Raw genomic sequence first — 26,699 nt, 5'->3', positions numbered from 1 at the left:
CCAATTTCTTCTTGAACACCTCCAGTTAGAGAGAGTCCACAACTTCCCCAGGCAGTCTATTCCACTGCCTCACTGTTCTAACAGTGAAGACTTTTTTCCAGACATCCAATCTAAACTTACTTTGCTGCGGCTTCAAGGCATTGGTCTGCGTCCTTCTCTCTGCAGCAGGAGATTTCCAGTGCTCTTCCTCTTCTTTATGGCAGCGCTTCCAGTATTTTAGGACTGCTATCATGTCCCCTCCTAAATGCCTTTTTGACAAGCTGAACATGCCTACCTCTGTCAGCTTCTCCTCATATGATTTGCATTCCAAGTCCTTGATCATCTTTGTTGCCCACCTCTGGACTAATTTTTTGACATCTTTTTTAAAATACAGAAATGCACATGATGCTCCAGATGCTGCCTAACCAATGCCAAGTAGAGAGGCACTATCACCTCCCATGTCTTGCACCTAATGCTTCTATTGATGTATCCCAAAACTACATTCACCTTTTGTGTGACTGCATCACATTTCAGATTCATATTAAGTCTGCAGTCTACCAAGACTCCCAAGTCCTTTTCCATAGTGCTGACATCCAGCCAGGTATCTCCCATTTTATATTTGTGTTCTTGATTATTCCTCCAGAGGTGTAGCACCTTGCATATGTTTGCATTGAACTTCATCCTGTTAGCTCTAGCCCAACTTTTCACTCTGCCCAGATTCTTCTGAATTGTGCTCACATCCTCCAACATGTTAGCAACCCTTCCCAGTTTTATGCTGTCTGCAAATTTGCTCAAGAAGCTTTCTAGGCTAGCATCCAAATTGTTAATAAACACTTTGAACAGCACTGGGCACAGACGCTTGAAATCTCCTGCCATTCTATCATTAACCAGCTATTGAGCCAGTTATCTATTCACCTTACAGCTGTTTTACCTAGCCCACATTTCTTCAACTTGTCTATCATGTGGGTCCTTGTCACAAGTCTTGCTAAAGTCCAAGATATACTATATCCACAGCATTCTTCTCTTCAGCCACCCAAATAGTTACTTTGTCAAAGAAGATCAAGTTTGTTTGACACAATTTGTTTTTTATCCATCCATGCTGGCTGCTTGTGATCAGCCTTTCCTCCTCCACATGCTTGAAAATGATCTTCCTTAGGATATGCTTCACTAACTTCCCAGATACTAAGGTGAGGTTAATGGGTCTGTAGGTTCCCCAGGTCCTCTTCCTTGCTTGTTTTAAAGAGGAGCACTACATTGTCCCTTTTCCAGTCCTCTGGTATCTGGCCCATCTCCCAAAATTCAGTGAAGATCATTGCCAAGGGCTCCAAAATCTCTGCCAGTTCCTTCAGGGCCCTGGGATGAAGCTCATCCAGCCTTGCTAACTTGAATTCATTCATACCCAACAAATGCTTTCTGACAGTTTCTTTGGTTGTCTCCTCCCTCAGTTTGTCCCCTTCCTTATCCAGATAATCTTCGTTGCATGTTTGGCTGCAGCTTAATTTTTTGTGCAGACTGAGGCAAAGTAACTGCCTTCTTTGCATCTTTGGTTAGGAGTTCCCCTTGGCTTGTTAACAGAGGACCCACAGCTTTCTTGGTCCTTCTTTTTTGGCTAACATACTTAAAGAACATCTTGTTGTACTTAACCTCCTTTGACAGGTGCAGCTCATTCTTTATCTCTGCCTTCCTAATTTTGTCTCTGCAGGTTCTTGTTATTTCCTGATATGAATCCTTGGTGAACTGCCCATTCTTCCATTGCCTGCATGCTTTCCTTTTGCATTTGATGCATTTTAGAAGCTCCTTGTTTTTGGTCTCTCACAATTTTTCTTATGCTTCCATCATGTGAGGACAGTTTCTTGTTGGGTTTCTAATACTGTGCCCCTTAGAAGCTCCTAGCCCTCCTGGGTGCCTTTGTTCATCAATCTATCCTTCCAGGACACCAAGTCTTGAGTTGGAGGAAATCCACTTTTTGAAATCTAGTTTACTAATTTTGCTGAACTCGTGCTTTCTCTGTCTCAGGATTTGGAATTCTATCACACTGTGATCACTTCCTCCCAAGCTACCCATCACTTTAATGTCCCCCACCAGTTCTTCCCTGTAAGCCAGGACAAGATCCTCCAAGACAGATCATCCCTTAGTTGTATCCTCTACTTTTTGGAACAGAAAATTGTCCTTCACACAAGTTAGGAACTGGCATGACATTTTGTGTCTAGCTGCATTGTTCTTCCAGCAGAAGCCCATAAAATTGAAGTCTTCCAAGAGTGCCATTCCATAGCTTTTGGACAAATTTGTCACCCATGTAACAAGTGCCTCATCCACCCCCTCTTCCTGATTATGGGGCCTATAATAAATTCCTACCATTATGTTGCTGCCACATCCCTCGTCTTCACCCAAATACATTTTACTTTGCTGTCTCCTTCTTCCTGCACCAGGGAACAAGCGTATATGTTTTTGATAAACAAGGCAACAGCACCACCTTTTCTCCCAACCCTGTCCTTCCAAAACAGTATAACCCTTGATGATGAGACTAAACATAAGAACTGTCCCACCAGGTCTCAGTGATACCAATCAGATCATAGTTCTTTTCACAGGCTATAGCTTTCAGCTCATCTTGTTTATTCTTCTACTTCTCACAGTTACATACATCAGATGAATTTTGCATGTTGACCTCCTCACTTCCCTTCTGCACCACTTGTTCATAGTATCATAATATCATAGTGTTTAGGGTCAGAAGGGACCTAAACAGATCATCAGGTCAGACCCCCTGCCCTGGGCAGGAACGGGTGCCGGGGTCATATCACCCCAGTCAAATATCTGTCTTGAAGATCCCCAAGGTAGGAGAGAGTACCACCTCACTTGGGAGCCCATTCCAGAGCCTGGCAGCCCTAACTGTAAAGTAATGTCTCCTGATGTCGAGCCTGAACCTTCTGTCTAACAATTTGTGGCCATTATTCCTAGTAACCCCAGGTGGTGCCTGGGGGAACAGAACCTCTCCCAATTCCCACTGACCCCCCTGGTGAGTTTGTAAACCACCACCAGATCCCCTCAGCCTTCTCTTGTGGAGGCTGAATAGGTTCAGGGCCTTTAGCCTTTCTTCACAGGGCCTGCACTGCTGCCCCTTGACCATGCAAGTGGCCCTCCTCTGGACCCTCTCAATGCTAGTCACATCCCTCTTGAAGTGCAGCTCCCAGAACTGGACGCAGTACTCCAACTGTTGCAGTCCCAGAGTTGAATTGCTTCTCTGAGTCCTTTTCCCTCTGGACTGTGCTGCTGCAGGGTTTTGATTACTATCCCCCATGGAACCTAGTTTAAAGCCTTCCTTACTAGGTCGGCCAGATGATGCCCAAAGATGCTCTTCCTTGCTGTCATCAGATGAATCCCATCTCTTGACAGCACTCCTATGTCCAAGAACATCCACCCATTTTTGAAGAAGCTAAACCCTTCACAAAGACACTACCATCTCATAGCATTCACTTCCAGGACACAAAGGTCTCTGCCTTGACTCCTGCCTTCCATGGAAAAATTGATGAGAACACCACTTGTGCTTCAAGCTCCTTAATCCTCCTTTTAAGAGCCTCATAGTGACCTCTGATCTTCTTAGTGTCATTCCTGGCAGTATCGCTGCTGTCAGTATGGACGAGCAGGAAGGGGTATTTGTCCAAAGGATAAATGAGCTTTGGCAGACTGTCTTTGGCATCTTCAATTCAGGCTCCATGTAGACAGCACATCTTCTGGGCCCCCAAATCTGGATGACAAATTGAGGCCTCTGTCCCCAACCACCACTCCTCTTCTTTTCCTTCTTGTTGCGGTCATCCTGGAGTTCCTGACCTTGGAGACTTGCATTTGCTGTTCTCTAGGCTGCTGCCTCCTTTGCCTCATGTCTGCAAATGCCCTCTTCCTCAGCCCCTTTCTCAGCACAGACCTTGAAAGTGGTTGCTGACTTCAATCTGCTCCTCTTCAATTCTAAGGACCCTCCTTGGAGTAGTAACATTCTGCCACTTCTCCTCATAGCCCTTTGGCTTCTCCAGTAGCAGCCTCTTGTAACTCTTGTCAAAGTAATCTTCCTGGTCCTGAATGTAATGCAGCCTGGATACCTGTGATTCCAATCTTTACATCTTCTTCTCCAGGCCAGACACCAGATTATACGTGGTGCAGATGATGTGCTCCTGACCCTCTGGGAAGAATAAAAACATGGCACATCCTACAAAGGTCATAACAACCACCCCAGACTCCATTTGTGCTTCTTTTGCTCTCCAGAGAATGACTATACTGTAAGGAGGAAAAAAAAAAAGGGTAGTGGTAGGGGTGGGGGGGAAGAACCTGTATGCCAAGCTCCCTCACCAGGGCCCTGTTCCATGCTCCCACCCCCACATACACATGTCTACGTATAGAATCTCCTGTCCCCTGGCTTTCTCCCAGAGCAAAGTCCTTAAGCAAACTTGCTTTCTGTTTTCTGCCCTCAGAGAAAAAGGGAGAGAGAGAGGAAGGCAGGAAGGCAGGCAGGAAGTAAGAGTAATCACGCACCACATATGGGGAGGGAAACCCCAAACACACACATCGGGCACTAGGCAAACACTCTAGCACCAATCAGCCATCCCAAGTCACTAATACAAAGAAAAGCCTCCTCAAGGCAGTCCCATACCTGAGCTGCTTATATCACAGCCACTGCTCTCTGTTTATGTTATTGAAACATGAGACCTTCTTTACTTCCTCTTTATTTTTAAACTCTTTTAAAAATTTATTTTATTTGATCCTTCAGTGGCTGACTTCCTTCATTGCACCACCCTTCCCCTACTCCCATTTCCTTTATACCTCCCATTTCATTACCAACACTCATTCCATTAACTCTCAACCTCCTAGCTTCATATTTCTGCAACCCATCCCTTTTCCAGCAGGGATAGAAAACTGTCCTGACTCACCAGCCTTGTAGTGAAAACTCACAGCTGTAGCTCCTGGTCAGACCTCTGCTCACCAGCTCTCTAGTGGCAAGTCACAGCTGTGCAGGTGGGAGACAGTCAGAGAAGGTTTTTAACATAGAAGTGTGACTCCTCTAAACTTGGACTAGCGCTAACAGAGATCAACATCTGAGCAGCTCAAAGTGCAACGTGTAACAAGGCCCTTAAGCTGTTTTGTTTGAATGCTGTTTGAATTCATATGGAATCTGGTGTCTTAAAAGTGCTAATCTGGTCCCATGAGGCTTCAGAGCAACAAGGAAAATAACAGCTACTTTACTGAAAATTGTGGTGTCTTGACACTAGGCCTACAGCACCTGTGATTTAAAGCATACAATCTTTATTAAATTCCTTCAGTTACAACATTTGCTTTAACAAATAAAACAACCTGGGGCCTAGCTCACTCCTTTATTTTTACAACCTAATACCCATGATTTGGTGTGCTACACCTTTTGTGTAGTTTCACTGTATATAATATGAAACATGGGAAGAAACTCAGAGATTGGGATTCTGTGAAGAAGATGACCAGGAAGCCATTTGTATTTGTAGCTTTATCTGTCCAGAAATCCTGAAGGAGATTCACGTCTACATTGCCTCATTTCCCTGGCATCCACACTGGCTCCTGAGCCCAATCCTGATATGCTTTCCAGCTGGTGGATGACATTAAACTAGCATTAAAGAAGTGCAGACTGTGGTTGACATTAAACCAGCATTAAACAAGTGGTTGACATTAAACCAGCATTAAAGAGGTTCTGCAGAACAGTACAGCTCCAGACTCTATTATCTAAAATTAACACATTTTCCTTCGGTTCCTGTGGGGGAGGTACACCCCTAGTATGTTTCCAGTAGTAAAGCTAGAGCTGTTCCCTCTTTGGTAAAGTAAGGACAAGATCTCTGCATATGGAATTAGAGTGAAAGAATGTGCTGAGCATGTAAAGACTGAAATCATAATACAAACTTATACAGAGAAAACGTATGGGCTGATTCTGCCATCCCTCTCATGTTAAGTAATTACTCTGATAGTATGGGAGGCAGAATAAGACTCTTATTCTTTGAACTCAGAGCTTCATACCTTTTGGTGACACCATAACATTCTTCTATAATAACCTGCAGAACAGCTCGATAAAACAAAGATTCTGTAGGCAGCTGCAGAAAATCAAAGAACAGCAGGGATTTAAAGTTGGGATCAAAACCAAATCCAGAATAACTAATAGTGTTGGCTCCCTTACTTAATTATTGGTTTATATTTTTGTCAAAGCAGTCTAAACAACGTGGCTGAGAGGACAATTTTCTAATTGTGTTGTTCCCAAGTTAAAAGGGTGTTGTTTGGTCAGATTACAGCATAATCATAATTGTGAGAAAAAATAAACACGTGAAATTGCCAAGTTTGATAGCAAGTGGGTAAAGGGATAAAGAGCCAAGACAAAGAAATAAAGATGGGCCAAATTCTGTTCTTAATTATAACAATGTAAATCCATACAACTCTATTACAGAAAAGGGGGTCACTCTAGAATCACATCACCATACATTAAGGGAAGTCTGTTCATCACTTTTCATACATGTATATGATCAATAATGAAAGAAAGAGACAAAGGGAAAATATTTTAAGGGTGTTAAAATATTCTCTTATTTATAGTCACTCTGTCTCAGTTCTCTGATACATTCATACCCACACAGAAAGCATCATGATTATCAAAACAGTGCGGTGCTTTTAAAACTTCATACCTTTAGTTATGAAAGATGTGTTTACACAAGAAAAGTTAATGCCTGTTAGTTAAAAATGCATCCCAGGTAAATCTACTAAGGCCAGGGGGTTTACATCAGGGATAAAGTGTTCTGTAAGTCTCTTCTATTAAAAATGTGTACACCTCATGTATACAGCCCCCCCAAATGATAATTTAAAATATTCATGGATAATTTACGTAGGGACTTAAAATGAAAATTATGGTATGACTGTCAGATGCAAGCCTTTGCAATAAAGCATATGGCAATTTTTATCACAATACTTTCTTTCTTATCTCTGTATCAGTTGATGCAACACCAGTACCAAGTGAAAAAGTTACTGATCACTGCATTGACCCAGAGCAAAAAGATCAGTCTTTTGAGATCTGTATTTATGATATTAGATGATTTTTCTATTTACTCCTCTTTCTTTGTGAAAAGCAATTTTAAGAAAAACTCTGGAGAATGCATTTTTTCAGTTAGTCGTGGCTTGCAAACAATATTTTAATTATTTCCTTGTGGGCAAGATTGTTCTTTAAAAAAGTACCACTATAAGTGGCACTGTTGTTGTAAATATCAGCAGAAATTACCAAAATTTAATAGGGGGTGAGGACAGAAAGAAAACTGACTTGTTTGTCCTAGTGTTGCAGAGCACTCAGGTGACCTGCGCCTGAGAGCAGAAAACAGCTTAGGAGAGACCCCTACTAGGACGAAGAGGGAGGTCCAGCTGCAAGTTACCAGGGCAGCTGGAGTAACAGGTGCTGGTTGCGAGGACAACCGCGGGGGAGCCAGCTGACAGGAAGGGGCAGGGTCTGGCCCGTATAAGCCCAGGTGGGAGGCCAGGAGAGCAGTTCCCCTCTGGTGGCCAAGGGAGGAGGAGCTCAGCCAGTGCAGACAGAGGGGAGAACCCTGACTGCGTGAGCAGCCCCTGGTCACTGCTGGGGGTTGGAGTGTTTTCCCAGTAGGGATTGAATGTTGTTTGGCTGGACAGTCTAGCGTTTTATGTTATAGCCCAGGGGCTTTGTGTTTTTGTGTTTGCTGTTTTGACCTGAGGACTGGGTGAGGCTATTAGGGGTTGGAGGAGGCCTCATAGGGGCTTCACGGTAGTGTGGGGACCCTGGCATCAGAGATGGCACAGCATTTGGGGTGCATTGACCCCATTCCCAGAGCAAGGGGGCAATGAGAAGCCCCAGAGCAAGGGGGGCAGTAAGGAGCCCGGAAAGAGGGCCACGAGGAGTGAGAAGCCCCAGAGCAAGGGAAGGGGGGGCTGCGAGAAGCCCCAAGGAAGTAAAGGAGAGGGCCAAGTCACAACAGGGCGCAGGTCAAAACCATGCCAGTACCATCTGCGAGGCTTGGGCTGCGGTGTAGGGGAGGAAAAGGAGCCACAGATAGCGCCCCCTGGCACCGGGGTGCATAAAGTGGGCAGCCTTATGCTAATGACATCAATCAATTAATCAATTAAGATCAAGGCATGGCAGGTGAGTAAGCAGACGGTTGGCCCATAACAGGAGGGCAGAGTCACCAATAGAAAGGCTCCAGTAGTGATACTCCTGTCACAATGGTGCATTGCCTGGGAAGATTTTATATGGCAAGAGCCACTGGGACCTGCCAGTAACCTTTGGTCGTTAACACAGGTCCCAATTGTACGGAGGAAAGTGGGCCGGGGGACGTAGAACTGGCCGCGCGACTTTCGGAAGAACAGAGAAGACAGGCTGCCAAGTTGGTCAAGGAGTATGAAGATGTATTCAAGCTAACCCCTGGAGAAGCCCGGGGCATGGTGCACTGGATAAAAATTCCTCCGGGCCAGGTAGTACACGAGATTTGGAGATGGATTCCCCAGCAACTCCAAGACCCGATAAGAGTGGAGATTACAATGGTGCTAGAGAAGGGTATTATTTAGAATCTCACAGCGACTGGCGGAGCCCCATCGTGGTGGTACCTAAGCCTGATGGGAAAATCCGTCTCTGTATCGACTACCAGAAGGTGAATGCAGTGGCTAAGTTTGACTCCTATCCAATGCCCCAAGTGGACGAACTGGTGGAGAGCATTGGGCAAGCTAACTACATCTCCAGGTTGATTTGGGGACTTAAAATAGTCCACAGCTGTTGCTTTCATGGTGTGTGACTACACCACTACAACCCTTCTGGAGGATCTGCCCTTGCTTTGGGGTCAGTTAAGACCCCAAAGTTGAGCCTTTATTAGAAGACAGAGTAAAAAGAACCCAAGGGTTGGAAGGGTTGTTTAACATACTAAGTTCTTAACAACGCACTTCTGGATTTTTGTATAGAATTTTAACCAGCATGATGAAACATAATTTTTTACAGTTTATTATTACACTGGGTCATTCAAATATGCATTCACTGACTCTTAATTGTGTGAAAAAATAGATTCTTTAACATCACTAGGTGCAGGCGAGGCAATAAAGATGCAATTTCATGGTGCTGACACATAATATCAATCTGGCTTTGATTTATACTTGACTAATTGTAATGTTTTAGAATTCAGCGAGTTGCAGGTCCAGTAGAAGGTCATGCATTAAAAGTATTAAAAAAAGAAAAAAATAGCTTTGTCATTAGAAGGTTTAAAATAAACAGCATTACTTACCATTTGGCCAACTGCAACTCGTTCCAAAGCCTTTAAAAGCGAAGATATGTTTATTCTTTATCAGAACATTTTATAAATACACTGTATAAAGACTGAGAGATATGACATTTTAAAAGATTAATTATGTGACATAGCATGAGGTTGTTAATACCATTAAGGGCAGTTAATCAGTTCACTTCTGTTATTTGGGTTCATTCCTAGGACAAGCAATGATAATGGAATATTTGTGTCTGTGCATAGACTTATATTTCTATATAAAATATATCTTTGAATTTTTATGAGTTGAAAAAATACTTTATTTATTCCTAGGCAAATACATGTATAAAAAGTTCAGTTTTGATATTATACTGTGTATTTAAAATAACTGAATTTAATGTCCAACACATGAAATGGTTTTCATCTCTAGAGTGTATAAATATTTACCTTAAAGTGCATAAAACTAAATGGAATACAAAATTTAGAGAGACTAAGATTTAAAATGTTACACAGATTCTTCAAAATGGATTTTTCCAGCCCATGAAACCTGAGGGAGGTGTGACACTATTTGATTTTTTTATGATCTAAGTTGACAAAGGATTAAAAATAGTGGAGTGAAAATTCTTTTTTTTAACAGGTGGTAAGACATTGTACCTACAAGAATTAAAACTGAAGAACAAAACTCTATGTAGAACTGAAGATAAATACATAATTATTCATACTTCACCCCTCAGGCCTCATCATTATTCACAGCCCTTAATCCCAGTACAGTAATAAGCATAATTCCTATCTCTGTCATTCAGTCCCCTCCCTCCCAAGGCTTACTTCTACAATATATTGCCAAACTGTATTGTACATGTGTCTTCACCTGTGCCCCATGTTGCTCCAACTCTAGCTTCCCTTGACTTTTACAAAATTACAGTTGTAATTTATTTTACATAAAATCAACTTCATCCTTTGCTTCTAGTTAATAATTCACTATTACAGGTATGTCCTGCAGTTACTGCTGAGCCCAGCCCAACTCTAGATGCATCTCCTGTGCCTTTGACAGCATATGGCCATGAACAGGCATTCGTTTCTAGAGGTTGACATTTTTCAGAAATTTCCACTAAAAAACTTAAAGGGAAAGGGAACTTTCAGCCTGTGGCCACCACCTCTCACCTCTTTCCATGCCTTCACCAGACTTGGGTGATTCTGATTTGCAGAGGACATTGGGAGCAGCAGTGGCTCCACTCTTCCCAGTCTCTATGGAAAGAGGGGAGGAAGGGAAAGAGTCCCTGCACCTCCCCTAGACTGGGTCTGGGGAATGAACGGGGAGCAGCTGCCTCTGCTCTAGGAGCAGAGGAGGGAGCAGTAGGGCAAAACCCCTATTCCATTACCTGGACCAGGCAGTTTCTGGTACAGGGAAGATGCAGAGAATATTTTCCACTGCTCCTCTCCCAGCTCAGGCTGACTTGGGAAGGGAGAACAGCAATGGGGCAAAGCCCCCATCCTGTTTCCTGAACCAGGGAAACCAACCTAGGAGATGAAGGAAGAAGGTAGAAAAGCTCCAAGTCTATTCCCCAAATTGGGGAGGGCAGGGAGCACTGCCATGCTGTTTTATTCCCAGACCAGACTAGGTGGGTGGTGAACAGAGGAGCATGCAAGTGTTCATTTTTACAAGGTGTCAACCTGGAAGATCTGTCTCTTGGATGGGACATGTATCCCATGGGAAAAACTGAATGGAAAGATTCTAGTTTCTACCAGCAGAGTAGGGTTTCTACTGGTAGCAACAACCCTTGTATGTAGCCTGTGTGTCTCTGGGATACTCTCACAGGTGAAACAGAACTCTGGAGAGAAATCCTGTCTTGCACGAGGAGCAAATATCATGGTCAGTATTTCTGCAACTCACTGTCTGTTACTAACAACATACAAGATGGATAAGCATAAGCTAGAAAGCAGCCACTCTTCATACACATATATAACCAAGAGCACAAACAGAATCCAGACACGGTGAAGCAGGGTTCAATTCAATCAGCTGTGTCTGGGATCTTGGCACTGTCTAGTGAGGTCTTGGGATGTGAATGAGTGCTTTCATGTGCTTAAAGAGGTTTCAGGTTTGATGTCTAAGTCAGCTCTCATAGTGCCCTGGCCTACTCTAGTTGGTAAATGGGAATTCCTGTGCAAAAATGGGATTGCTCTGATTGTACAACAAACTGACATGCAACTCTAGTTGGATCACTTCTCCAGAAGTAACAGTGCTTTAACTGTTCATTGCTCCCTATGAAAGGAAAAGGGTTGGGAAAAGGAATATGGTAAGCTTCTCCCCTTCCCCCCATGAAGAATACAGAAGGCCGGGGGTTAGTGATGGTGTGTTTAGCAACATGCTAGAGTGACATAACATCAGTGGACACAAACTGGAATGCCGCAGCTATGTCGCCGTAGTGACGCGGTCCCGCACTACAATGCATTGCTATGGCAATGAAGCAGCTAAAACTCACTGTGCACTGCTGGCACAGCACAGTAATGGCTGATATTGCATCATCATTTAGTACTAAATGACAGAGCAGTAACAATAGCACCATAGAGGTACTGGGTGCATCTACATGTGCAATTAGCATGTAGCATGTAGCAATAAACTCTGGTGCAATTCATGCCAGAGTTTATTTTTCTTGGGTGCAGCGTTTACATGTGCACCCAGTGCCACAGCACATTGAGCTAGGACAGGGCAGCCCCAGGGTTGGCAGGGGAGCCAGTGTGCCAGTCTGCCAACTGGGAGCTACTCCTTCCTGGCTCAACTTGCTGCGAATGGGCTGGCTGGGGCATGAAGGTGTTACAGTGTGGGCCTAGTCAGCAGGCAGCCCCCACTGTAGCACCCTCACACTGCAGCCAGCCCCAGTCACTGTCTACATGCGTGGTTCGGCACACACAACTACTCCACTGTACAATAGTACTTGTTCCGTAAAGTATTATCCTACAGTGGAGTTAATTCACTTATTGCACCCGATTATGGGTGCATGTGTAGACATTGATGGTTTACTGGGGAGCTAACTGAAGTAATGGACTGGTTATGGTTGTTATGGGCAGGTTATAGAACTGCGCTGGCCAGTAAAGATAGCAAACATATTTCTGAAAGACATTTTTGATTGTTGTAGAATAACAAAATAAGGCTCTAGGATCCACAATTGATTGAAATGCTTCATAAACTTTACCGAAGGTGAAATATTTAGATTTCAAAGCATACTGTATAACTGTTCTGACATATTTCAGTTCAATGGCACACAGTTCTCTAATGTTAGGTCTGATCTCTGTAATCTTATATTAGCCTGGGCTGAGTGCTGGCTCTATTCTCTGCAGGTAAGGGGCAGCAACAAAATTTGAAGCTAGAAGCATCTCTCATATTTTATTCAGGTAATGCAATCAATAGGGATTAGGGATGGTGAACTTTTAACCCAAACAAGAAAATGTGGGGATGCATTCATTCCTTTAGGTTAGGCTCAAACCCATCATTTTGTGCTGCTGATGTGGCCATGCTCCACAGGAGCACTCTCTGTGTGCAATATTAGAGAATTCCCTTATACAGAAACTTGCCTAAGATTGCAGGATTGGTCTGGTTTGGGGGATTAAACCAACTTGTTTAGTTCTTGTACAATTAGAATATTTAATATTATGAACAAGAAACATTTTGGGAGAAGTCAATGATGGTAGAAGCGCTGCCAGGACTTAGTGCCCTAGGGGTTGCCTTGTTCAATTTAATAAAGCTGTGGCCTTTTTTGGCCATTTTTAAAATACATTTCTGTCTATTCTCATTGTTTCCTGCCCTCAGCAAGTATAAAATGTGTAAAGTTGGAAGGTTAATACAATTTTTTTACTTATAATTTATCACACATACAACATTAATGATGTTATTCTGTGGTGTGGAATCTGGGATTTAAGTCATAGCTCTAGGATTACAAGCCAAAAACAATGAATTCTATAACATCTGGATAAAGCTCTTAGTATGAAAAGAGGGAAAAAGAAAGGAGAACCGTACCAAGCATGCTGACATTCTAGCATTGCGACCACAGCACCAGTGCTCTTCCTTTAAATACTGGCACATGGGAAACCCCCACGTTTCCACCGTGCAATCTGCAGAGAGAGAAAAATGATGTACAGCTTTTCTAAATACTTTTACTCTTACTTATATCATCTTTTGTGAAAGACAAATGGTAGTCAGAGCACGACAACAGAAATGTTTCACTGCTACTCCAGTCCAATAACAGAAAGCATTTTAGTGTGGTTTTTTAAAAGGTATTTTCTCAACAGCAGATATTTTTGCTTTAGGTTCCATTTCTAAAATCTTCACATTTTCTAAAGCTATTCCTCTCAGACTACCCAAGTGAATTTTATACAAACTGTTAGAGAAAACAAAAGCTTTTGTGATTTATTTTGGCAACCAAGACGCTGACACGCACCTCAAGATGTAAGCTGGGTTGCCTGTCAACCTAACAGGACATATGCATCACATCCTGCTGGGCTTTTCTTTTACTGTAAACAATTTTTAAATAGTATTTCAGCAAGTTGTTACAAAATAATTTGAGCTTATTATAGTGCTGAAGCTTTGTGCTTCGTTGTGGGACATTATGTTTATTTTTTAGAAAAAACAGCTGCAAAGGCTCTCACTGTTTTTTCAAAACATTAAGAAGCTTTTACATCAGAAGTTACAATTCAGTTTATTTCAGTCTCATTAAAGTTTAAAATGACAGCACAGCTTTTAAATTAATATTTAATATGAATGTATCTGTGGGAAACCCAAACTATCAGGATTGCCTTAGTATGTTAGTACCACTCATTTTTCGTGATTTTTTTCCTAGATTGTCCTTAAAAACCACTTTCAAATCACACTGAATGTTAATTAATAGGTTTTTGCTTTTCCAGCAAAAAAAAGGAAAACAAATTGGATAGTGTCTTGGCATTTCAACTTAGAAAGATTGCTCAGAAATATTTTTAGATTAATCAAGATGATGGGGTTAAAAGGAGGACAGCGGAAATAAGCTAAATACATTAGAAACGGGATACAAACATTTTTGAAAGGCCTATCACAAAATGTGTATAAAAATGATACAAGAGAAAAATACCAGACCCATGGTCTAACAGGGGGACCCTTGAAGAGCAAGAGGATCCTTTTGGGCAACAAAGTAAAGACAAAGGGAAACTTTCTAAAGCATTAAGATACAGGCAACAGGAAAAACTGCAGCAGACTTTGGCCTACAAAAAGAACTCATGAAGGCTGCTTTACAACAATATTTTATATAAGCCATGAGGCAAGATTCATCTCTGCTGTAAATATGGGCTACATGAGAGAAAAATCTAGCTGATTGTTTATACTAAAGTGATGGTTAACAAGATTCTATTAAATATACTTATATAAAGCAAACAATATCTGCTATGACTTTTATTGCTTGGTTTGAACTAATCAGACTCTTTATATGCATATGTTATGAATATTTCAAACAGAAACTGGCAAACACTGAAAAAAAAGAGCAGGTTAAAGTCTTGGAATTCTTATTTTCCCCTTCTTTTGTACACATCCTTCAGTTATCCCATTTCAAGGCACACCCACTATCCATGCAAGGTAAAAATGTTACCAGAAAAGCTAGACTATGAATATTTATAAACCATATGAATGATTAGTTAATCTGAAGCATTCCTGTTTTCTCTCAATAACAAAATCAAAGTGCTGTCATCCACTTATAATATTAAAAAGGAAAAATAGAGATGGAAAGAAAAGGAAATATAATACCCTACGACACAACTTTGTTCTAGAATTCCTGCTGTAATTTATTTTGCTAATGTATTTCATAATGTAGGTTCCTTGGGGTGCAAAATACTTCAGCATAATATAGCTATATGGAATACTTGTATTTTTATAATTATCTGTGATCACAGATAAAACATCTGAGCAACATAACTTTCTCCCAAGAATTATAGGAAGAACAGCAAGTTAATTGGTTCTGATTTACAAATGATACCTTATGAAGTTATTTCAGAAGTCACGCTACTTCTTTTAAATAGATTGTGTTGAAATATGCTTCAGAACAAGAGTGCTCCTTTAAGGGAGCAAGCAGCCAGAGAGGCCGCTTGAACAGGGCAAAAAGAGGCAATCGAGGACTCACCTGACCAGCAGCAGTATAAACAGCAGATAGAGCTGTATAAATCCTGAGCTTGAGCTGGCCAGGCAGGACACGAAGCAAGGAGCTCCTGGTAGCAGAGCAGCAGAGCTCCTGAATTCGGGAAGAAAGCCACTCTGCAGCACAGGGTACAAGCTGGGCTTGCTTATACAGGCGGGTGGCCCTGGTTTATGTGAAGCCTTGAAGAATGCTTGAGTACCTGCCAGAGGGCAGGTGCTTGCTATTAGGTTGCACTAGCAGTATAGCCTGGAGCCCTGCAGGGGCAGGCAAAGTTTACCTGGACAGCCAGAAGCCCAGCAGGGGCTGAGACTGGAACTGGCAGGGTCCTGCATCCCAGATTGGGGCCAGGAATATCGTAATGGGACCGGCAGGGTCCAGCACCTCAGCAAGCAGTCAGGAATAGTGTAGTGGGACCAAAAGGATCCTGAGGGGCATAAAGGGGCCACATGAGAAACCAGAGGGCTTAGCACCCCAGAGAAGTGCCAAGAGTGAGACTGAGGGGCCTGGAAGCCCAAAGATGGGCTGAGAAGTCTGAGGGCCTAGAAAGGGGACAAAGCAGGGACTAGAGGGTCTGACAGCCCAGAGGGGAGTTGAATGAGTAGCCAAGGAGTCTAGCAGCCTAGGGAGGGGCTGACTGAGGGGGCTGGAGACTCAAGTGGGGCTGTGCAGGATACTGAGCTGTCTGAGGATTCAGAGGAGGGCCACATGAGTATACGCGCATGACAAAGAAAATGTCCATGATGACACAAGATGCAAGGCTTTGGGTGTGGTGTAGGGGAGGTATGGAGCCACACAGTTAGCCCCTAAGCCTACACAAGTAAGGTCAGGCCAAGAGGGCCTATTTGAGCCTGAGGGCATAGTTGAGACTGGTGGGGGTTCAGGGGAACCCTGATGGAGATTTGGTAGGATTGAGGCTCACTCTAAAGCCCATGGACAGCCTCCTTTATTCAACCTTTAACAAGATCAGGGCATGGTGCAAGCAAATTGAGAGAGGGCTGACTAGAGTAAGAGCCAACAAGGAGTTGCACGGCCCCCAGGGACTTGGACCTCCTACTTGATCAATATGTCTGGTGACTGGAAAAAAAAAAGTTCACATCATAGTAACTTCACGAAGGTTCCTGATGTGCGTACAGGACCTACACCTCATGCAGGACGTACTCGTCCCCACTAGGGAAAATGCCATACTGGATCTGGTGTTAGCCTCTGGGGATGACCTGGTGGGGGATGTGCTAGTACAAGAGAGCCTAGAGGACAATGATCATGAAATGATCCAGTTTGCTATTCAGAGAAAGGTGGGGAGGGTAACTAGCACACTGCAAATGCTTGACTTTAGGAAAGCCAACTTCGATGTGCTCAGGGCAGTAGTCAGGGAGGCACTCGGAGTCCAGGGTGTAGCTAGTATGGGGGTTCAGGAAAGGTGGTCCTTCCTCAAGGAGGCTATCTTTGGGGCACAGCAGGACACAATTCCACTGTGCAGGAAGGCAGGAAAAGGGTCCAAGAAACCTTCATGGCTGAGCGCAGATATCCAGGCTGGCCTGAGGGCAAAGAAAAAAGCGTACTGGTCGTGGAAGCAGGGGGCAGGGACAAAGGAGGAGTACACCTCCCTGACCCAAGCTTGTAGGGATTTGGTAAGGAAGGCTAAAGTAGCACTGGAGCTTAGATTAGCTTCTTGGATTAAGGATAACAAAAAGTCCTTCTTCAAATATATAGTTAGAAAGAAGAAGTCTCAGGGTAACACTGGACCCCTACGGGGCAGGGCTTGGCAGGGCAGGGCAGATGGTGATGGACGCGTGAGAAAAGGCAGAACTCTTTAACAAGTTCTTTGCCTCAGTGTTCCTGTCTGCTGACAATGGGGTGCTCTCGGGTGATAGCATAGAGAGGCCCAGGAAGGATGCGAGTCCCCCGACTGTTCAGACCTAGTTAAGGATTACCTGGATGGCTTAGATGTATCCAAGTCGGCAGGCCTGGATGCCCTTCAGCTGTGGGTGCTGAGGGAATTGGCTAGTGTCATTGTGGAGCCATTGGCATGGCTGTTTGGGGACTCCCGGTGTTCAGGCCAAGTCTCTGAGGACTGGAAAAGGGCCAATGTAGTCCCTGTTTTCAAGAAGGGGAGGAAGAAAGAGCCTGGCAACTACAGGCCATTCAGCCTCACTTCTATCCTGGAGAAGGTCTTTGAAAAAAATTATCAAGGGCCACATTTGTGAAAGTGATGAAAAGGGAAGTGATGTTGAGGGGTAACCAACACGGGTGTGTGCCAGGCCAATCCTGCCTGACTAACCTGGTCTCTTTCTATGACCACGTAACAAAAAGCTTAGATGCGAAGGAGGAAGTCGATGTCATCTTCTTGGACTTCCAGAAGGCCTTTGACACAGTGTCCCACCCAATTCTGGTGGGCAAGCTGAGGGACTGTGGCATTGAGGAATGCACAGTCACATGGGTGGCAAACTGGCTCCAGGGGTGCACCTAGAGGGTGGTGGTGGACGGGTCAATGTTGACCTGGGAGGGTGTGGGCAGTGGAGTCCCCCAGGGCTCGGTCCTAGGGCTGGTGCTGTTCAACATCTTCATTAGCGACCTGGACGAGGGTGTGGACAGCACCTTGTTCAAGTTCGCTGATGACACGAAGCTGTGGGCCAAAGTGAATACACTGGCAGGCAGGGACCGCATCCAGGCAGAACTGGATAGGTTGGAGAAGTGGGTGGATCTGAACAGGATGCGGTTCAACAAGGACAAGTGCAGAGTGCTGCACCTGGGGAGAGGGAACCAGCATTATGGTTATGGGCTGACCCTCTCAGCAGCACAGAGGCAGAGAGGGATCTTGGAATCATGATTGACTCCAGGATGAATATGAGTTGCCAATGTGATGAAGCAATAGGCAGAGCCAACCGCACCCTGTCATGCATCAACAGGGGCATCACTAACAGGTCCAGAGAGGTCTTGCTCCCCCTCTATGCGGCACTGGTCAGGCCGCAGCTGGAGCACTGTGTCCAGTTCTGGGCACCACACTTCAAGAGGGACTTGGAAAACCTGGAGAGGGTCTGGAGGAGGGCCACTTATATGGTCAGGGGCCTCTGTGGCCAGCCCTATGAAGAGAGGCTGAGGGACCTGAAACCACAAGAGGAGATTGAAGGGGGATCTTGTGGCTGCCTATAACATTATCAGGGGCCAGCAGCAGGGACTTGGGGAAAGACTGTTCACCAGGACCCCCTTGGAGTCACTAGGAACAGTGGCCACAAGCTGAGGGAGGATAGGTTTAGGTTAGATATTAGGAAGAACTACTTCACTGTAAGGGTGGCCAGAGCCTGGAATGGGATTCCCAGAGAGGTGGTGCTCTCACCTTCCCCGGAAGGTAAGGAGACTGGATAGGCACCTGGCTGGGGTCTTATGACCTCTCCCACCCCCAGTGTCATTCCTGCCCATGGCAGGGGGTCTGACTTGATGATCTGTCTAGGTCCCTTCCGACTCATTGATTCTATGATTCTGTCATAGAATCCTAAAGCAGAAGTTCAATAAGTATTGACATACAAATATTGAAAATACTCAAGAAACCTTTCCAACATGGATGCTTTCTGAAAGACTGTACAGCAAGTCATCATGGCTAGGGATAGACATTACACATAAACCAGTTTAAGTGAACAGAAACATCTGTACCAGAACAGATGATCAGTGCGCATAAACCAGTTTGAAAATGGTGGAAACTGGTTTAAGAGAAATCTGGCTGAATATAGTATCAGACTTAACTGATTTGCCTCAAACCAGTTTATGCAATGTCTGTCCCAGACCCCTTGCTGATTTAAGATAAACCAGACACCCCCAGAACCCCAGCAAGCTCTCTAGGCTGGGTGGGGCTCTCTGCTCCACTGTAGAGCTGGCCCCTCCCCTTTGGTCCCTGGCTGGAGCTTGGCACAGACTTGCAGGCACAGAGTGTCTGCCTGGCTTCTCCCTGCTAAGCAGGGATTATTCTCTCTGTCCCCTCTGCCTTATGCAGACACCTCAGTATTAGTTAGTGGACCACACATTAGCTAAGGTCTGTGATGTGGGAAAGGACAGAGGCAGACAGGCTTTTTGGAGCTAAACAGCAGGTTGGTTAATAGAGAGAGGCTTTGTTTTCTTAATGATTTGATAAACACCAAGTTAAGGGTGATAAACATTCCCTGCTGGGCAGCTGGGGGTGGGGGTGGGAAATAATCAGAGCAACCTGCCAGGGCCGGGCCATGATGCCCCCCTCAGCTCTGTCTTGTGGAAGCAAAGAGAGGGCTGCTCTAGTGCCACCTGGCCTCTACCCTGAGCCAGTCAGTGCAGGTATGTCCCTGCATTTCTGGGATGTCTGTCTGGATTACAAACTGATTTAGCCTAGCCAGGTTAGACTAACCTGCAAGGACTGAATCAATTCAGGCTCAGGGTTTCTGAATGTCTGCCCCGAGCCCACAAAAGAACTGTGGTGGTCTACCGCATTGGAAGAAACTAACGAGACATTTTCAAATCAGTGCAGAAATGGTAATTAGGATGACCTTTCTTTTTCCGTATAACTTTAACAAAGTAAGGAATTGCAGGTAATAGGTTGAAACATAAATAAAAGCTGAAGTAGAGCGTAACCCTGTTCACTATTAATGAAAAAGAGAAGACCTACAATTTAGACTATCAGTTCACAAGTATACCACTGTACATATGTGGCAGGTGTCATAGCCACAAAAGTACATTAAAAGGAGCTTTTGTAAAAAAAAATAAAACAAAAAATCCATCCAAAGAAAACCCTCATATTTCACATTCAAGCACTATTCCACCATATTTCACTGATCAACCCCTCATATTTCATATTCAGGTCTGCAAACTCTTCATGAGCTTCAGGTTCTTACAACCTTCAGCATATAAAGGAAGGGAGCATACTGAGCACAACAGATCTAAAGCAATGTCTTCTCAAAACATGAGCAGCAGGATTGCAATTCAGCAAAGCATTTAACCAGAAGCAAATAACATTTTTACTATACGACCAGAAAAAAGATGATCACAATCACGAATGAACAAATTTCAATGAGGACAAGCCAGATTTTTTATTTTACTGCTTTTAGTACTGTGCAGTTGATTCTGCTTTGGAACACTGGTTCTTTTCTTCTGATCTAATGACAGAAAATCAACACAAGTTTAAGTGCTCTGCTGAATAAGATGTTTTGTTTAATTAGGGCCTAAGCAAAAAAGAAAAAGCAAGTGCTGTTAGATTAGTTCCAAGATGTATGTCACTCTTCTGTACCTGTCATCGACTGAGCAATATACAGACGACAGACACATCAGGTATGAAGGAATCAGATCAATGGTCCAACAAAACAGATCAAAGCACTGCTTATAGAAAAATGTGTAATGTCAGGCCAGGTAAAGCATTATGAGGTGCTATAATGAAAGCAATCCTTTTTGATAGCCACAGAACACAAGTCCTATTACAAAACTTGAGATAAGGTAAAAGCAATGGGGATAATTTCACTAAGACATGTTTAAAGGCAGATAAATGAAGAATCTAATTCTCTCTATATTGTTTCTAACAGCTTATTACATAGAAAGGGAAGGACTTTTTCTGTACGAGGAAAATCTTAGGGAATTTCCAGTACTTTTCTTCTTTAAGAAGAAGGATTTTTGACAATTTCAGAAGGACCAATCCGAAAAAATTATAGAGACGAAGAATCTGTGAGAAAAATATGATTTAGTCCTGGTATATATCAATTCCTCCATGGAGCTACTTGACCTACTCCTGATAGCAGCTTGCCCTCAAGATTAGTCCTCTAGTATGTGTCCTTTATTAATCCTCCAGAAGGTAGGGAATCCATTAGACTTGAATAGGGAACACACTGTACAAAGTAGTTGCTTTCTGCCTATCCCCTAATCTGTCATAACTCTCAATTCCTGTGGAAGAGTTCTCATACTCTTAGGGAGATGGCTGATACCTATTTTGGATGAATGAGCAGACAGGAGCTCTCAGCTGCTGAGTGCAGCTGATAGCAGGTGAGTGCAATGTGAACAAGGAAGTAGGGCCTGCTTAAGCAGAAATGCTAGGCCAACCACAGGAGCCAGAAACACAGGACCAGTGAACAGGTCAGCAAACAGGAGAGTTTGGGTGGGAGTCCTGCTTGGGAGAGAAGCAAGAAGGAAGGCCTCCCCAGTTTGGGCTGTGTGGTATAGGTTCAGTGTGGGAGCTGTTCCAGTAGGACTAGCTGGGAGTTCTAGTACAGTCTGTTGGAAAGTCTGCCCAGTCACTTTCTTTTTTACTTTTTCTTCACTTTAAGTTTGTTTGGGGGAAACTCTCCTCAACATGCTGCTCACAAACAGGTAGACATTGGTTGAGAATGTGAAGGTGGAAGGTAACTTGGGTGAGAGTGACCCTGAAATGTTGACAATCCTAAGGTGAAGACTTTCATAGATTTCATAGACATCAGGGCTGGAAGGGACCTCAGGAGATCATCGAGTCCAGCCCCCTGCCCAAAGGGCAGGAAGTCAGCTGGGGTCATAGGATCCCAGCAAGATAAGCATCCAATTTACTCCTGAAGGCGTTCAATGTAGGTGCTTGAACCACCTCCGCTGGCAGACTGTTCCAGACCTTGGGGGCTCGGACAGTAAAGAAATTCTTCCTTATGTCCAACCTGGAACGGTCTTGCAGGAGTTTCTGACTGTTCGACCTCGTCATCCCTTGGGGCGCTCTGGTGAACAAATCTTCCCCCAGATCCTAGTGGTCACCCTTGATAAACTTATAGGTGGCCATCAGATCACCCCTGAGCCTACGCTTTTCCAGGCTAAAGAGTCCCATGGCTCTCAGCCTGTCATCGTAAGATCTGTTTTCCTGACCTCTGATCATGCGCGTGGCTCTCCTCTGGACTCTCTCAAGCTTCTCCACATCCTTTTTGAATTGTGGAGCCCAAAACTGGACACAGTACTCCAGCTGCAGCCTCACCAAGGCCAAGTACAAGGGGAGAATGATGTCCCGGGATTTGCTCGAGAAGCATCTATGGATGCAACCCAGCGTTCTGGTCGCTTTACTAGCCGCAGCATCGCATTGCAGGCTCATGTTCATCTTGTGGTCAATGGTGACCCCCAAGTCTTTTTCTTCTGTAGTGCTATCCAATGTAGCACTGCCAAGCCTATAAGGATGCTGCAGGTTTTTCCTCCCAAGGTGGAGAACCTTGCATTTTTCGGTGTTAAACACCATGAGGTTCTCGTCTGCCCATTTGCTGAGCTTGTCCAGGTCAGCCTGGATCACCTGCCTATCTTCTGGCGTGGATGCTTTGCTCCAAAGTTTGGTGTCATCGGCGAACTTGGCCAGTCCACTCCTGACTCCAAAATGGTCTGCAATCAATCAGATGAGATTCAACAAGGACAGGTGCAGTCCTGTACTTGGGACAGAATAACTGCATATGCAACTACAGACTGGGGAATGATTGACTGGGTTGCAGTACTGCAAAGAAGTCCCTGGGGATTACAGCTGAATACTAAGCTGAATATGAGCTTATTATAACACCATGCTTTGGTTGCAAAAAAAGCCAAGAGCATTCTGGGTTATATTAAAAGGAATGCTACTTGCAAACCAAGGGAAGTGATTCTTCCATTCTATTCAGAACTAGTGAGGCTTCACCCAGACTACTATGTCCAGTTTTGGGTCCTACACATTAATAAGAATGTGGACAGTTTGAAAAGAGGCCAGGGCAGAGCAACAATGATTTGGTGCTTGAAAAGCAAGACTTATGAGGCAAGGCCAAAAGAACTAGGGTTATTTAGTCTGGATAAGAGGAGGTGAAGGGAGGATTTGATAACACCCTTGCAGAGAGGATGCAGATGGACTTTTCTCTGTGCCTACAGGGGACAGGATTATGAGCAAAGGCCTCAAGCTTCAGCAAGGAAAATTTAGGTTGGAGATTAGAAGGACCATCCTGGCTATGAGGGTGGTGAAGCACTGGAACAGCCTAGCTAGATAAATTGTGGAATCTCTATCATTGAAAATTTTCAAGAGCAGGCTGGACTGACACTTGGCTGGAATGGTATCATTAGGCACAATCCCGCCTTGAGCAGGAGGATGAACTAGATAACCATTTGAGGTCCCTTCCAGTGCAACCTTCTTATGATCCTATGTCAAGGAGCTTCTTCCATTCCTTTTAAGATGCTGAATGCAACCAACAAGTATGTGCTGCTCCCTCAACACAGCTCAGTGGAATGGAACTTCATGACTAAGATAGATTCGCAAAATTATTTGAAACACAAGAAAATGCCAAGTTGCCTATTTTATTCATCTATAATCAACGGACATAGAAAATAGTTTGTAAGACTGAATTTTCTACAGAGTATGTTAAATTACTTTTCAGTACTACTGGGACACCTACTACTAATCATGCAATTTCATATTATTGCATCAGTGATTTTTCAATTCTTGGAGGTTTTGGGTTAGTTTACTGTTATGTGATCCTGATTCTGTAATCCGTTTTATAGTCTTCTAGAGACTGACACTATTTTTAACTCCTGTGCTGTGAAATTTTGCAGAGAGAGCTTGAGACCAGATACTTTGCCTAAATATTTTAAAGTGCTACATTTAACTTGCATCTATTTTAGCAGTTCGAATTTGGAATGTCTATTTTATTTCCTATTTAAGTTTTTGTAACTAACTGAATTTGTTTTCTCTAATTATTCCCACTGGAGAAAAGGGATGATCTAAGTGAACACCTGAGTGGAAATTCAATTGCCTATGCTTTTGAAATTTAACTTCCATCCTATTATCATAATTTTATCCTTTCAGCATTTTATGCTTGAGAAAGAGCTCTGTCCTCAGCCTTACTGTCCCTTCCATTAGACTGCATATGACTGCTGACACTGACTTGTTTGGTCAGTCTTTTATCACAGCACTTAACGGAAATCAATTAAAAGAGCTCTAGCTAACCAAAACAAACAGTATGACTATGGAATAGAACAACATTCATTATGTGGCCAGCGTATGAAATACTCATCATTCTAATGCATTCCTTCTTCTGATGATTATAGAAAAATATTTGGTAGTGCAAACAGAAACAAAGGAGTTTATTAACTGCCTGGAGAATATGAGATAGGGTTATTACTTCCTATTTGTATTGGTGCAGTAGATCACAGAATTTTGTCGCTGCTCTATGCGTGGCACAGCGTACAGCACGGTAGTGTCAGGCCTACACTCCTCTCAGAGTGCATTTAAAATAGCATTGTTCTAATGAGGTGATGAGGTCAGACAGGGAAAAATCTATTTTAGATACAGCTGTTTTATTACTCTATCCCAGGTAATTTTAACTAGGTTTCTGCATTGTACTGCAGATACTTGTTTGTTTTCCTGTATCAATGTTTCTTGAAGGTTTATTTACAGTTATTTAACAGTCTCTTTTCTTTTTACTTCCTAGTGATTTCCAGCTGCATACATAGAAACTCATTCATACGTTTTCCATTTTACCTTCTGAAATAGTGGTTTGTTACCAACCATCAGACACCCACAGCTGCAGACTAATGTTTACAATACTCCTCTTACAGACTTATGCTAATTTATTGAATACTTGACTCACAACAACAGTCAAATGTACATACTACATGGCAAGACAATGACAATTAAATCACTGATGAATAAATATAAGGAGGAGAAATCAGGATTTTTGTTTAACTGTTTTCAGTAACACTTAGAAGATTATAAATTCTGCTTAGGAATGCTGATTCTTTTCTTCTGATCTTTAATGACAGTAAAAATCCATTACTGTACTATAAAAAGTAGTATAAAAGAGAGGATTTTTCTTTTCTTGAAATACAGGCAGTCCTCAACTAAGAACGTTTCAAATTACAATGTTTCGCACTTATAACGTTTATAAATTGACACCGTTTCAACTGATGTCAGTTTCGACTTTACAATGTTTAATCTGATGTGATGCCATGCCAGCGAACAAATCGCTGTGTCACCCATCTCCCTGGAGAACATCTGTCCAAACTTCCTTGGACACTTTCTTTAAGAAAGCAGACAAGACTCCCGAAAAACCTGCAGCCAAAACTCCTGAGAAGAACCCAGCCAAGAGCCCTTCAAAAAGTCCAGCCAAGTCACCTCAAAGAAGTCCTTCCAAATCAATATGATTGCTATTTACAATATAAATACATTAATGTAGCTATATTACTCATCTATAATTGATTGAGGACAAAATTCTGGGTTATTTTTGGTGAAAACAGGGTATTAGGCCTTGGTTTAGGAACCAATCCCCCATTTATAACATTGTTTCCTATTAGAAAAATCAGTTCCAAGTTGCAACGTTTTGACTGAAGATGCTGTTTTCAGGAACCAATTGTACCATAAGTCCGAGGACTGCCTGTAATTGATATCTTTTCTCTTCCTATCCTGTTTTTAAGAGCTTAAACTATCTGAGTACATAACAAGAAAATGGATGATTTATTTTCTATTGATTGAATCCATCAGTTTGTATATAATATGCACAAAGAAAAAGCAGAAATAACCTTTTAATGTACTGGCTGAAGTGCCAGCTCCACTCAGGATTGTAGTTTGTTTCAGAAATTATACTTTCCTAAGGAAAACAACTGTCATTCATATCATTTTTAACCTTTATCTTTGCTGAAGCAAGTTGTTACTGGAGTGTTGTGAAATATCAATCTTCAGAAGTGTTTCAGCATGAGACTGTAACTTGAAGAGAAATTGAGCTTATTCTAATTTAGCACTGACATGGCAATAGTATACCCACAGCTTATATTGTCTGAAAGCATTTATGGCACTTTTTAAAGTGACAAAAACTTTAAACTTGGATTTCTTGCTAAGATCAGGTTAGAAATGTAAAACTTAAAACTTTTTTCTAACTGAGTTTGCTTTTTACCATTTTTTACACTTCTTTTTAACACCAGTTGGATTAAAACAGTGTTTTGTTGATAATTTCTGGTACTACAGAGCTCATGTGAACCATGGAATGATGTCATTTAATATGCTCTGTATGCCTCTGTGCATCTTTTGCTTTCCAAGAAACAGTATTTGGTAAAACTGAATGCTTTAAATCTCTAATGCAAAAACACTGCTTTTGTGTAATAGTGTTTATTGTGTTTTGTGTATGTTCATTGAGGTATTCTTGAAAATTAGGCCATAATTTGTTTTGATGCACTAACATTACAAGCCTCACACCTATTGCCCAGCTCCTTTCATTTTGATATTCAGGCAACACAGTTCTTGCCTAGTTCACATCAATACATGAGTTCCATCACGTTCCTTCTAACTGAAAAGTCCATATTCATACATAATTTGTACATTTCAAGGGTTTCAGTTATTCTCAACCTTGTTAGATTTAAGGCATCTGGCAGA

The 26,699-nt window shown here is 43.0% G+C and overlaps 1 protein-coding gene across 1 annotated transcript in view; it reads right to left on the bottom strand.

The window, feature by feature from the left end:
• The window catches only part of METTL25 (methyltransferase like 25), a 138,568-nt gene that overhangs the window by 24,340 nt on the left and 87,529 nt on the right, over positions 1 to 26,699 (bottom strand). Inside the window, exons 6-8 of the mRNA XM_090042629.1 lie at positions 13,243 to 13,337; positions 9,255 to 9,284; positions 6,001 to 6,074 (exon numbers count right to left, since the gene is read on the bottom strand). Of these exons, the coding sequence (XP_089898755.1) occupies positions 6,001 to 6,074; positions 9,255 to 9,284; positions 13,243 to 13,337 (199 nt within the window). The remainder of the gene's footprint in view (positions 1 to 6,000; positions 6,075 to 9,254; positions 9,285 to 13,242; positions 13,338 to 26,699) is intronic.

Source organism: Crocodylus siamensis, chromosome 4 (assembly GCF_052110815.1).
Source record: "Crocodylus siamensis isolate JL-2025a chromosome 4, ASM5211081v1, whole genome shotgun sequence".
Taxonomy (NCBI): domain Eukaryota; kingdom Metazoa; phylum Chordata; order Crocodylia; family Crocodylidae; genus Crocodylus; species Crocodylus siamensis.
The sequence above is the reverse complement of the archived record's forward strand: the minus strand, read 5'-3'. Positions and strand labels throughout refer to the sequence as shown.